Source organism: Aulonocara sp. 'chitande type north' Nkhata Bay, linkage group LG12 (assembly GCF_057382095.1).
Source record: "Aulonocara sp. 'chitande type north' Nkhata Bay isolate Kocher_YH1m ecotype deep benthic linkage group LG12, A_spYH_male_GT1.1, whole genome shotgun sequence".
In the NCBI taxonomy this organism is placed as follows: domain Eukaryota; kingdom Metazoa; phylum Chordata; class Actinopteri; order Cichliformes; family Cichlidae; genus Aulonocara; species Aulonocara sp. 'chitande type north' Nkhata Bay.
Window position 1 is genome coordinate 34,604,805 of NC_141355.1, and position 14,460 is coordinate 34,619,264.

Sequence of the window (14,460 nt, forward strand, 5' to 3'; positions counted from 1 at the left end):
TCACTGCTCTTTGTGGAGTTTTCCACAAGATACAACCAGATATGTCACAAGCTACATGGATGATTTCCAAAACTGAAGATATCCCTAAAGCTAGAATAACAGAATTCAGTGAGCGAAACTAATCAATATCACCTAAAATATAAATGTCTGCTACCCTTGGTGTGCCTCACATCTCCCATGAAAACCACAGCTTGCTCTGTACCACTGCATTACAGAGCATTATTACCACATTGCTATAAACTACCAAGTTTAGCCTGGATTAAACCGACCCAGACTGCCTAAAGAAAGAAGAATGTCTTGGTTTAGGCGGACTGTGGGATGTCACTGTTTTCTTGTTATTTTGCAAATATCTCTAAGTATGCATTAACAGACCTTTCAGATTTAGGTGCTGGAGTACCGCCCCACAATGTTTTCCATAGAATTAGATATATCATTTGTGGTTGTAGCAAGGTTGTGTGTGTAAAAGGAGGCACAACTACTCTTTCTAAAATGAATCAAGGTCTGGTTAGAGTGATCCACCGGGTTGAGGTGGACCTACAGAGCAGAACAAGGTCTATTACCATGAGTTACAGTTCAAGTTAATGGAGGTAGTTTGCCAGACACTGGGACTCAAGACTCGAGACAGCTGAATGACGCTGAAGACCAGCAGTGACCAGATTTTCATAGTGAGAGCAAAGGGATTTACCAGTAGTAAATCAGCCATGTTTTTGTCTTAGATGGATGACAAATTAACCAGCCTAGGAGACCATCCAAATGTAGAGTGGTAAAAACAGCCTCATGTGAAAACATTCAGATTTAAGATCGTTCAAATAGTTTCATTGTCTAATTTCGTCTTTCTACCCCACTCTCATTTGAATAATTCTGTTTTATCGATATCACCTCAGGGTCATGAGATTTTAAAGGACATCGCAATTAAAATGTGCAACATTAATCTGCAGGGTAATCTTGATAAAGGGGAGTAGATTAACCCAGACTGCTTTGCACTAACACCGAGCCGCTTTAGGCACGTAACTGTAACCAGCGAGCAAAAGCAAAATTAAAAGTATCCTAAAACAAAGTCTGAACACAAAACTCCAAAACTGTGTGAAAACTGAGGCCCTGGCTTCTTAAAACAGACCATTAGCTCACAGCATCAAATATTGCTTCTCACGATGCTATGAATCAACAAAGCCGAAGGACATCTGATGCTTTTTGTTGCGATGCCTCAAACAAAGCGTCAGCGTGCGATGCTTGGAGATGAAAGTATGTTTCACAATGCATTGCATAAGTATCCGGTGGATGTTTTTTTTTATTTATTTTTTTTACTCTTCATATATTTCCCAGCATGCATGCTGCTGAAGTCATTGATGGGCGGCTATCTGATCAAAACTGAAATCAAGATAGTTGCACATCAGTCACTTCCTGACACCATCATTTGTGAAGAACTTTGGTCAGAGGGGTCACACTGAGACAATGTTACTAGCAACAACAATCACAATCTTGTGATTGTTAACACTACAGAAAATCCTGTGATAATAAGAGAGGTGTTACAGCTTTTATTCAATCAGTGAATAAATAGTTTACAAATGGTTTTTATGTTACGTTAGCTAAGAAAATAAAAACATGTGAACACTGTATTTCGTTATGTTAAATTGCCCAACCCCGACTGTATTAGTGTCTTTGTGTGTGTGTGTCTGTGTTTGTGTGTTCTGTATGTATTTCCATACTTTCCTCACATTCTTCAACAAACTCATATGGTTGATATTTATAGCTCCAATGCTGACGTCACCTTGGCAACCAAAGCTGAGAGGCGGGATTCAAAAACCACAACTACTTTTGTGACACACGCTTGCTTCTCTCTCATAACCACATTTATGCTCTGTTCTTGTACATTTCTTGAACCTGCTAAATGTTTTGTGCACTGTATGTGTGGGTGTGTCAGTCTTGTCGCTGTCACACGTCAACACTACACAACAAGCTGTATATTTGCTTTTTAACATTAGCAGATTTTTTCTTATTCAGTGCATTAAAACACAACATCCTCACAGCAATGCAGTCCCACATTGAGAAGGGAGAAAAAGCAAAACCTTTCTGACAAATGCCGCCTTGCTTTTGACAAACACCAGCTCTGCCATAAGCAAGGCTGTGAGATAGCTGATAACAGTCATCATGACTGTATCTATGAATCCTACTGCTGCTTATAGAAATGAAGTTGCATAATTTCCTGTGTAACTGACATTATGGTTCCTTCAACTGTATGAGATGTTTCCACATAACATTTTTTAACTTGCATCAAGTTGTTTGTTTAAAATCCTGTCTTTTTAAGAATGTTTCAGCATTTTGAGAGTTTAAATGTCACATCAAACAATATTTAGAAAAAATGTTAGCGGGGAATGTCAGGAAATGATAAATGGGGGTTCTAAGTATCACACTACTTTGGACCTATGACTGCCTCTTTAAAGTCAAATAAGGTCAAACTTTTGTCTTTAAAACCACACTTAAAGTTCTATTGCATTTGTTTGTATTGGCAAAATTTGGGACACGATACTTGCAAAAAGTGACTCTAAATATCACATTACAGATTTCACAGTTCTAACTTTTGCATTTCACATCTGTTTTTCTTTCAAGTTGACCCCAAAATGCTGTATTTTTACTGCATTATAAACTTTTTAAGCATGTTTCAAAAGAACGCTCTAGTTCAAACCAACCAATCAACCCTTACCCCACCTCTTTGGCAGAGGTAATAATCTTGACTTCTGTAATCATGATTCTCTCTTATAAATTTGCAATTAGTTTGGGGATGTTAAATTTATTGAAAAAATCTCCAGTGTTTTACCCATACCCTAACCCAACCAACCAACCGACCAACCCTAACCTCAGCTCTTTGGTAGAGGTAATAATCTCGACTTCTGTAATCATGGGTCTCTCTTACAAGTTTGCAATTCAATTTGGGATGTTAAATTTATTGAAACATTAGAGTTTTACGCATTTGCTGTTGATCAAATTCTTAAATAATATTAAATCCTAATAATAATTTTCTTTCAGTGAGTTTAAAATTGTGCCATGTGCTCCCACCAGAATTACAAACACCTTTTTGTCATAGAAGCAAACCCTTTTTAAATCTACATAAATTTCTATGATTTAGTAATGACATATCATTCTTGTTGCATATAAAATTTGTCTATTTATTTTGCACTAAATCCATTTTGACAAGTTACTGGTTTAAAGGGATTTGCGTATCCTCTTACATAATCCATGTGGTTAGGTTCGGCATTTGGCATTAACAGCTACACATGGTGTTCCTCACTTGGCGGAGACAGATACCACGTCCAGATGTTGCTCCTGGCTCTGCCCTCTTCCTGCCCTGAATGAGAAAAGAAGAAGTGGATTTGTGGCGTAAGAGGGGAGTGTCCCCCTGAGTCAAGCTGTCCAGCATGGGAAACGTATGAAGAGGCCTGATGTAGACCTAGAGCAAGGGGTTTTGGCACAAAAAAGACGTCTTTTCCTTCATTAGATAGCCTAAGAGCTGTGTTTTTTCAGTTTTTTCCCCCTATATCGTAACCATTTCCTAACACACCTTCCATTTAGATGTCTAAACCTTTTCTCCCTGGCCTGAAAATTGTTTCCGGTAAGAAACAAAATGCCTTTTAAAGGGCATTTTGAGGAACGATTACCTCATAGAGCACATTACGGGAAAATGCTCTAATGACGGCTGGCAGCAATTCCTACTTTAACAGCACTGATGTTTCAACTCTTAGTTTCCAGGAGAAAGGCAGTAATATATTCGAGAGTGAATTTACTTCCCTGTAAGGGAGATAATTAGTGACTCATTTGTATCTTTTGTTAAGCCACATTATGACGATTTCTCTTGATCTTAACAGATCGGTATGATGGGCAGATAGCAGGAGGAGGAAGAAGAGGAAAAGAAGATGTCATTCTTTGGGCTGGACTGTGTCAGGAAGAAAGAGAGGGGTAAGGTTTGAGCAGGTTTAGTTTATTAATATCAGCAGATCGCCATAATATTTACCGTCTGTATTTTCACTACTGACATTACTGAAAAAATAAAAATAAAAACAGTCTCAGCCTAAAGCTTTGGAAGAACTTCCCCTGCAGATTTAGTGTTTTTATAATGGCGTTTAAATAATTCTAATATTTAGAGTTCTAAACATTATTGTTGTTTTATATACAGTGCTTGACAACATTTCGACAGCAACTTTATTTCATCAACAGCGAAAAACTTGGCAGTAAGTGAAAGCTCCAGAACTTCAGCTGATGACCTGGGATTGTTTTTGTTAGTGTCAGGGAAGCAAGAGTAACGGGTTAGTGAGGTACGTTAAGCCAAAAGCCAGAGATTTCAGTCTCACAAATGATACTGGAGTTAGGTTGAAGGTTTCACTTTAAAATGCATTTTCACTAATAAATTTCTATACATGTTTTCAGTACAAAAAATTTCTTTGGCATAGAGTAGAATACAATAGAATAAACCTTTATTATCCCAGGAATGAGAAATTTTGGTGTTACAGCTCTTACAGCAAGGAAAAATAAAATATAAAAGGAAGACACAAAGTGGTAGACTGTGTGGACAAATGTGGAATATAGACATTAATATTGCACATTAGTGTGCCCACTAGCAGAAAGCCTGGATTTACTAAGAAATTGATAACTACTATTGCATACTCGAGCCAGCAAACTCAAAAATAGCCCAGCTATGTCGAACTTGCTTTACAGCAGATCGTTCTGGTGAACCCTAATTGAGTCATTGAGGCAGATAAACAGGTCCCGAGACTGTTTATTCAATTAGCTTGGCTTCGGGGCAGACTGAAAGGAAGCTGGGTTATTGACAAGCAAACAGAAGACTGGGTGGAGGCAGCTCATAGATTCAGTTTGCTATTTTTTCCCCTCCTAAATTAGCAAAGATTAGGAGATGCTATAAAATGCTGCAAACCTGTTGAAATATGGACTGGTTCCATTATGGCATGAGGACAGAACTGGTGTTGCACCACCAAAAGCACCAATTCAGCATAAAATAGGTTCCAGTGGGGTTCAGGTCAGACTCCAAAGCACCTGCCTCCAATTTTACAGGCGTTCATCATAACAAACGGAACAGGGGTAAAAAAGAGGGCATAAAAGTTAGTTTTTCTATAACAAGTTATACTGTATTACTGGATTTGAAAGAATTTCTAAATTTGGCACTAAAGCAGTGTATCATTAAACAAGGCCCTATTGCATTGTTGACAAGTCAAAATACTAGTGGGGGAAAAAAATCACTGCTATTTGCATTTCACAAATTTATAGCATTTATAGTTTCTACACAGTTTTTTATTTTTTCATGCCAGAAAAAGATAAAAATCTACTCGCAGTTAAAAAAAATATTTAGATACAAATCAATTATGGTCGTGCTTTTTGTTTTTTCATTTTTGTCTTTTCTTTTGCAGAGCTGGAAAGGAAAATCAGAGCAAACGACCGCGAGTACAATCTCTCCTTTAAATATGCGGTAAGTGCTGAATAGAGTATACACTGCGTGTGTGTTATTGGTGAGTTTTCCACTCACAGTTCATCAAAGTGAAATTCTATTGTCCACTACAAACATGACTAAAATAGAGATGGAGATCAACAACAGATGTTGTCGCCCACGTATCTTTTAGACAAAACACTGTTAAACACAATTTCTGTCAGTCTCGATATTAACAACAGGAAAAAAACCTCCTTGGGGCTGTGTTTATGTGTCTGGATTTTATCAAGATACGGGCTGTCAGCCAAAACCAAAGAGCTGAGGTTGTTGTTGAGTAAATGCCTTCATTTTCTGCTCTGAGTTGCTGCTGTCAAGGCCAAACCAGTGTATCAATAAATGTTACGCTTTAAAAACCAAAACGCGAACAAGAAGTTCTTTTAGTCTTGTGAACATAATCATTAAAATGTATCCAAAGCAGACATCATATAAAGTGTGTTCTTTTAGAATTTAGAATCCTCTTTATGGAGGATGCTGTTACTTGAAAAAAAAAAAGAATAAAAAATTTGTAAATAATAAAATTTTCAAAAGGTGTTTCAAATAGATGTTATTAACGCTAAGCTGTGTGTTAGCTGTATGCTAACATTCGGCTTAAAGAGGACACAGCCATTAGCAAATAAATGAAAACAGACATAAACAGTCATTTCCTCTGTTTGGGTAATTGTACATTTTACAGTCAAAACAAACTTTCAAGCGTGTGGGTGGTTGTTCTTAGGGAAGAAATGCAGAGATAGCGTGACACGTGAGCTGCAGTCCAGCGAGGCGGTGGGGCTTCTTGATAACATCCACCTGGTGCAGACAAAATGCCTCTCACTCTTTCAGATATCTGTAGGGACGTCAGAAAAGTCACATAACATCCATTAGAAAAACCCTGTGATACTTAAGGAGGAGTTTCATTACAGATTCTGATTTGATTAAACCGTAGACAAAGACTTCTCTGAGGATATTTAATCCTGTGTATGTATTTTGGTTCAAACAGATTAACCTCAACATTTTTAAATGGGTTAATTTTACTTAATCTGAGAGATGCTCCTAGGAAATGTAGTGTAATTATCAGTGAGACATTGTCCTACAACGACCTAAAAATATCTACAAAAAAATATAAATTGAGGAACGCTGAGAGTGGTTAATGCCACAAACAGGTTGCAAAATGAATCGTTTAATACACTAAAGTTTATAACCATTGAGCAGCTAAGGAATCTGTTTTTACCAGTGATAGAAGCTCGAGCGTTTGTGAGGCAAAGCATTTTTCTATTTTATTTATTTATCTATTTTTCTGTAGAACCTCTGCTTTCAGCCTCAGTCACGTCACTTTTACTGATAAGTAAATTACTGTGTGTATGCTGCTACTTAATCACAGATGACTTGTAATCACATAGACAAAAACATGGTAGGAAACCATTAAGCAGTGAACCATTCACCATGTTTTTGTATATACCACTGCAAACATGTAATTACATTCTTTCCCTTAGTCTGTGTTTTGTCCTGTTTCTGAAAGTTCTTTTCTTTCTTTTCTCTTTCCCATCACCCTCCAACCAGTAGCAGCAGATGGCCCCGCCCCTCCCTGAGCCTGGTTCTGCTGGAGGTTTCTTCCTGTTAAAAGGGAGATTTTTTTTTTATCCCGCCGTCACAAAGTCCTTGCTCACAGGGGGTCGTTGGATTGTTAAGGTTTCCTTCTAAATACTGTAGGGACTTTACCTTACAGTATAAACCACCTTGAGGTGACTGTTGTTGTGATTTGGCACCATGTAAATCAGGGGTCTCAAACTCAAGCTGTGGGGCCTCTGCTGGCACTGTCATCTCACATGAGGCCACTTTAGTGTTCAAGTAGTACCAATCCCTCAACATGTTTCTGCTCTCTGCTCATATTGCCTTCCTAATATATCATTTTTTGCTTTTTAAAGAACTTATTTTAACGCTGCACTCAGCAACAAACACATCCTCTCTAACAAAAATGTAACTTCAAAGGCCAAATTGCTTTATAGTTCTTCACGTCAATATACGGCCGCAAGTAGGTGACGTGGGCCGAACGTTTGAGACCCCTGATGTAAATAAACCTTAACTGAACTGAATAGTAAGACAACCCAAATTAGTGAATGCTCATATATGTTTTACCTTTATAGAAACGCTTGTGGCTGTTTGCTCAAAGTCTTACCCTTTGGTAATGAGTTAATCTCATCTTCAGTCACTAATTTAATCAATAATTACAAAGTCTGACTGTGCTTAAAGTCAATATAATGTTTCACATTGGTTTGCAGATGCTGCTGGACTTGCTGCTTTTTCAGTAAAGATCCAGAGTAACAGGATAATCCATGACAAACATTCTCTGTTGGTGTCGCGACCGTGGTACGATGTGTCACTGAAGTTTGTTGAAATAAGGCAGAGAGGCTTGGCTCATTTTTTTAGTTTGTTGAATAAAACATAGGAAAATGTCTTATTGAGAAGAGTAGACACAGAACTGCATCAGGGATATGAGGTCTCACTCAGAACAAGTGTTTTCTAACTTTATTACTTTCTCAGGCTGATTACAGAGTGCTCTGATTATTAAATTAGTTGGTGTTACTGAGAATCTTTTCAGGAATATTCAAGCTGTACTCTCACTCTCCTTTATGCTACCTGCCTTTGGACCCAAACATAATTTTAGCCATTCAGTTTCCAAATGACCAAAAGCACAGGCAAATATTTCTTAAAAGCCTTAAATGTGATTACCTACCATTTGACTGTCTTATCACCATTTATACTTAGAGCCCAATTTCCATAAAGCAAGCCATTAAGGTTTTATAGATTTATATAAGTGCAGTCCACAGAGTAAGAGCTTCACACAGTGACTGGATGCTTCGGATATAAGGCTTTATTTGTCCAGTAGTTTCCAAGATGTAACTCCTCACAGAAAACGCTTAAACCATGCCATATCTCATTTAATTTGTCCGTCAAGCTCATCTCTTTGTGTACCTCTGTGCCATTTCAAGCACTCGGGCTACACAGATCACTCTGTGGAAATCCCACACTGACCACTTGCATTTGCACTTTGTGTAGACCCCCACATCAGAAGACTTTCAGTCTCATGCGCCCATGCAGCAGAAATGTCATAGCAAGTACGGGGAAGCCCAAGATGCAATTACAAGATCAGTCCACCTAAACTGACCTGATTCACAAAACGCTCTGGCTGTTTAACCATTCGTCCAGAGTTACCCGACACCTCCACCCATCATTCTCCAACTACAACCCTCATTTAAACAGAAGGCTCACCATCAAATTCACAGTAGGGACAGCTAATTTTGTTTCCTAGGTCTATTAATAACTTTAATAACACTTTGCGCTTCCTTAAAAAATGACACAAATACTTTCATTCAACAAACTCCAGAATTTCTCAAAAGTAACTCTGCTGTCAGTTTTATTCTTAAATTTTTGTCACATCTCCTTTTCTTTCTGTCTTTTACAGACAAATGCCATCAAAACCTCCAAGTACAACTTCTTCACCTTCCTACCTCTCAACTTGTTTGAGCAGTTCCAGAGGATTGCTAACGCTTACTTCCTGTTCCTGCTGGTGCTCCAGGTGAGTTTTAAGCAAACCTGTCTCACTGTTAGTTGCCTGACACACTAATTACGGAGTGTGTATGACACTTTAATCTTTAACTTCTCAAAGAAAACAATGAAGGATACATGAATTAAATTGTTCACTAAAGAAGGAAAAGAAAGACAGAAGGAATTAAAAATGCAGAAACCCACATAAGGATCTGACGTCCAAAATAAAACTGAAAGAGGGAATAACACCAAACTCCCAGAGACAGCGTGATGCAAACAAAGGGGAACAGAATAATTACGCAAAGAAACAGGAAACAATCCTCAGCCGCACGAATCAACAGAACCACAGATAACACAAAGACGTGATGTAATGACTTATTCCCGAAAAAGGATTTTGTTCTTAGACTCCAACTCTTCTCCCAGTTTGTCCAAGAAACCAAAAAAATTAACCTCTGAAACAACTTCTTTATGTTTAATCAGTAACTTGATATATGTTCAGTTTTGCTTTTACTGTCAGAATCACTTCCTAAAACATCAAAGGAATCTTAAAGTTTGTCCACGGTTCGCACTGCAGTGATATTTACCCGGGGTGGCTGTAGCTCAGGTGGCAGAGCAGGTCAGCCACTAATCAGAAGGTCGGTGGTTTGATCCCAGGCTTCCTCCTGCCTGCATGCCAAATATCCTTGGGCAAGATACTAACCCCGTGTTTGCCTACTGGTGGTGGTCAGAGGGCCCGGTGGCGCCAGTGTCCGGCAGCCTCGCCTCTGTCAGTGCACCCCAGGGCAGCTGTGGCTACAATGTAGCTTGCCATCGCCAGTGTGTGAATGTGTGTGTGAATGGGTGAGTGACTGAATGTAGTGTGAAGCGCTTTGGGGTCCTTAGGGACTAGAAAAGCGCTATACAAATGCAGGCCATTTACCATTTACCATATTTAAGGGTGTGCAGTAATCCAAAAACAGGAAATTGCCTCATTATGTGCTAAACAGTCACGTTGCACGACAGAGTTTAAAGTGACCACTGTACCATAACAAAGGAACTTAGACACTGCAGTTTAAATTGATTAATAACCAACATCTGTTTTTTTCTTAATAAGTGCATCTAATCCACCAAAGTACACAAAACAGAAAATAGCTTTATTTAGATTTCCTATTGAAACAAAATTTCAATGGGAAGCAGATTTTGGCAACTCAAACACTACTCGGCAAACACAACACACATGTATAATTAAACAGAAAAAAATAGCAATAATATTGTTTAATAAAAAGTTGTGTTGACAAAGTAAGATCCTCTTTTCAAGTTTAAAATGGGCATAATGCACACAATCCTTTTTATACACACCTTTCTTTTCATTATGTAAGTAAACATACGCCCATGGCTCTTTACTTTATTCCAACCTGAGTTTAAATAAAGTTTTTCTTCTCTGCGTTTTGTGTTCTTCAGGTGATTCCTCAGATTTCCTCGCTGTCCTGGTTCACCACTGTCGTCCCCCTGATCCTCGTGCTGACGGTCACCGCTGCCAAGGATGCAACTGATGATATTGTGAGCACATTTGAAAATGTCTTCTGCTTTTTTAAGGCTAGATAGCAATGAAAAAACCAACATCTACAACCAAAATAATTCATGTCCTTTATTGTACTATTAGAAAAATTAGAAACTAATAAAAAGGTTACGTTTGTATCCACATCTTCTAAGTTTGCAATACAGATTTCTCAGTTTACATTTTAAATTCTGCACCCTGCTAAACCTCAAGTACAGATATGTTATCAGTTGTTATTATCCTTCTCATAAACTTAGAATTAATTCATTTCTAACTGTCACAGTTACTTATTGTCAGTAGATTAGACATGCGACCCTCCCTTCTCCAGACAGCTAACAGCGAGTGGCTAAACAAAGACAACAGCTGGTTATAAGCTAACTTTTGGCAGCAAATGCTAGACTGAAGCGTCCTAAAAATCACACTTTCCCTCTGAGTCCAACAAGGTTAGATCCATTTCAAAGAGAGTTTCACTAAAGCCGTCTAACAGCAGCTAGCAGAGGCTGAGCGCAACACTTACCGAAAATAAAGCTTACGAAATCCTCAGCAACTCACCTCACTGTCACTGTCATAAGACAGGAGTGAGCTTCACTGACTCATCCACTCATATTGGACTCCATTCACAAATCTTTACAGCCTCCTCTGGAGTAAATAGACCTGGACACTCGGCATATTGCCAGAGTTGTTTGTTCTACAGCAGCCAAGTAGCTTGAATTAAGAGGGGTAAGAAAACAGAATTCAGTCGACTGCAATCTGCAAAGTTACCGTATCTGTGATGAGATTTGGCACTCTAACTTTTAAGCTTCCAAATGCAAAACAGGCATGTCAGAAGATGCAAACACATCCCCCACGCACCCCAACACCCAAAAGAAGACCATACAACCATCACTATTGGGATTCTCTATTCAGTCAATTTATATAAACATCAAACAGCCCATCTCAAGCTCAATGCCTCTTCAGGTAACAACTTTTATGCAACTGTCTTTTTAATAATAGGATTTTGGATCTGATGTTAACTGTTAGTCACTCATTATGCGTTGCCCCCCATGTCAAACTTTAACTAGAATCTCCTTCAGAAACTGAATAATGAGAATCCCACCTCGCTTCACTTCAGACTTTGCATCAATCATTAACAAAAAGAGGACACCTGACATATTGTCATTATACACATATTGTCTACGACTTATTTATCTGTGTTTCACTCGATTTTTTTTTAAACTTGTCCTTTAAAACTGCTGTAGTGGCTGTCTGTCCTACCATAAAATTACCTTTTTCACACTATAATCTACCATCTCTCTAGTGCATAGTCTGTGTGATATTAGATAGTACTGATGTGAGACTAGAGCAAGTAATATTTGGTAAATTTAACATTATTTTGTGGCCTCCACTCTATCCAGGCACTTCTGTTGCCTAAAAGACATACATTCAACAACATGTTGAATAAAGGCAGCAACATAAAGAAGTGAGGAGAGGGAGCTGCCAATGAAGCTGAGAGAAGAGTAGATATGATTATTGTAACTCTACTCTGGACTCCAACTCGCTCACCTCCAACGATTGCAGCTTGTTCAGAATGCTGCGGCTCGTCTCCTAACCAGAACTGGAAAGTTTGCCTCCATTACTCCAGTGGTCTCTGATTTACATTGGCTGCCTATTAAATTTTGTATTGCTTTTAAAGTTCTGCAGCTTACTTTCAAATGCCTAAACAACCTTGCGCCTGACTATCTCACCGACCTCCTCAGGCTCTATGCTGCCAGCTGTTATTTACGATCATCTGCTAAATTACTTCTGGCCCAGCCCAGACTAGGCGTGCCTTTGCCTCTGTAGCACCAAACCTCTGCCTGCTACCCTTCGTGCCTCTGACTCCATTCAATCCTTTAAAGCACGCTTGAAAACTCAACCTATTCCAACTTGCTAATTCTCACCGCTCACTAACTGCTGTATCGTTACTCATTTCTCTGGATTATCATGAATTTTCCTATCTCTGCTTACTAATGCCTTTGTTTGTTTTTCTATTTCACTTTGTTTTAATGGCTTACTGTTCAGTGTAATCATTTTACTGTTTATTCAAGTCAAAGTCAAGTCAAAGTTTATATACATAGCACATTTAAAAGACTAGTGTTCATCAAAGTGCTTCACAATGAAACCGCAGCGCGGGCAGAACAAAGAACAAATAGTACAATTATACTTTAAATTGCATTGACATGGCGTAGTGCAGGCCAAATGAAAGTCAAACTAATTTGTTTCAAAAACGTAGTTAAACAAGTGTGTTTTTTAAATGGGACGGAGTACGGATTTCGACTGGGAGATTATTCCAGAGTCTAGGGGCAGGGATGGCAAATGCACGGTCACCTCTGGTTTTTAAATGAGACCTTGGTTGCATTAGGAGCAGTTGGCTGGAGGATCTTAGTGCTCTCTTTGGGTTGTACGGATCAAGGAGATCAGTTAAGTAGCTAGGGGCCAGGTTAATTAGAGTTTTAAAAGTGAGCAGAAGGATTTTGAAATCAAGTGATATTTGACGGGAAGGTTAGCGAGGACAGGAGTGATCTGCTCATGCCTTCTAGTGCCAGTTAAGAGGCGTGCTGCCACATTCTCATAGCCAACTCATTTTCATTATTTCAGCTTCCTTCAGCTGTCTGCACTCAAGCCAGTCTTTTAATCAAGAGATTGGACGCATGTCCAAACTGTTGCTCAACTGAATATTTCTTCAGACATTTTTGCGAAAATTTCAGCCAATTCCGTCATCTGGGAGTTAAAACTGATTAAGAAATAACTTCCCCTCTCTCTACGTCTACTCTACAAATGGCAATGACAGTTTACCAGTCAGGTAAACAATGACAGCACATTTCATTAAACAAAACCCAATGTGCTTAACACAAATGACCGAAAGCTGCAAGTTCAAAAGGGATACGGCTTTTTATTTAATTGTCAGAATGTTTCCTTATTCTTTTATCAATTTGTGAGAAGCAAACCAGAAAAAAAAGCACTTGTAAAACAATGATTTCAGCAGTTAAGGTCAACCAGACAAATGTGCATGTGTGCCGGTGTTTGCATGTGAGTGGAAAAGGACTTAATGCCAAACCATTAAGACTGGCTCAAGGAAGAGAAACAGAAGTCTTTTTGTTAAGCAGCAGAGATCCTGACTGGTAAACGTCTGCTACTTTCACAGGGTCACTTGGTTCAGGGTTAATTTGATCTCAGCATTCCAGGTGTGACCAAGTGTGGTGAGGTAGATGACCTTGCAAAAGCAAACTATGGCTGGTGTTTGGAATGCAGTTGTAAAAGGAGAGTTTTACAAGTTAGTTTCAAGTCAGCTGCAGAGATTTCAAACTTTGTAATAATGAATTTAAAGTAATGCTACATCCCAATAGTGAGTAATTATTGCTCGATCTTCCTGCTTTATACTGGTGAGAGTATATATCATACTTACTATTGTTTGAGTACTTGCGATTGTTTTATTGTACTTTTTATATTTTACATTTATATTTATTATTGAATCTTGCACCAAGGAAGTGGCACTCCAATTTCGTTGTACTGTGTACAATGACAATAAAGGCTATTCTATTAAATCACTTAAATTGCCATTAAATTTTTCACAAAAGGAAAAGACCCAACAGAATGACTCTTGAGGGAGACGTGTTCAAATAATCCAAGCAGAGGAGGGAAAACTGATATACAGACAAATCAAAGGGACAAAGGCATGTAAATGAACAATAAAAGTAACTAAACACAAGACAAACTAATTAAAGGTAGGGCAAACACTTACAAATGCAGATAAAAAAGCTAAAGATAGGAAGCAAGATAATCAAAACATTAGGAAAAAATATCAGACAACGACAGAAAGTACAGGAACTCAATATAACACAAGAAATTGTTCAAAAAAATGAGATAATTGGAGATGAGAGAATTCACATAT

General features: G+C 38.4%; 1 protein-coding gene across 2 annotated transcripts in view; it reads left to right on the forward strand.

The window, feature by feature from the left end:
• The window catches only part of LOC147317914 (phospholipid-transporting ATPase ID-like), a 52,237-nt gene that overhangs the window by 14,667 nt on the left and 23,110 nt on the right, over positions 1 to 14,460 (forward strand). For both annotated transcript variants that reach the window (XM_086315333.1, XM_086315334.1), the window contains 4 exons: positions 3,861 to 3,951; positions 5,415 to 5,473; positions 8,931 to 9,044; positions 10,454 to 10,552. In XM_086315333.1, the coding sequence (XP_086171459.1) occupies positions 3,909 to 3,951; positions 5,415 to 5,473; positions 8,931 to 9,044; positions 10,454 to 10,552 (315 nt within the window). In that variant the 5' untranslated portion in view covers positions 3,861 to 3,908. The remainder of the gene's footprint in view (positions 1 to 3,860; positions 3,952 to 5,414; positions 5,474 to 8,930; positions 9,045 to 10,453; positions 10,553 to 14,460) is intronic.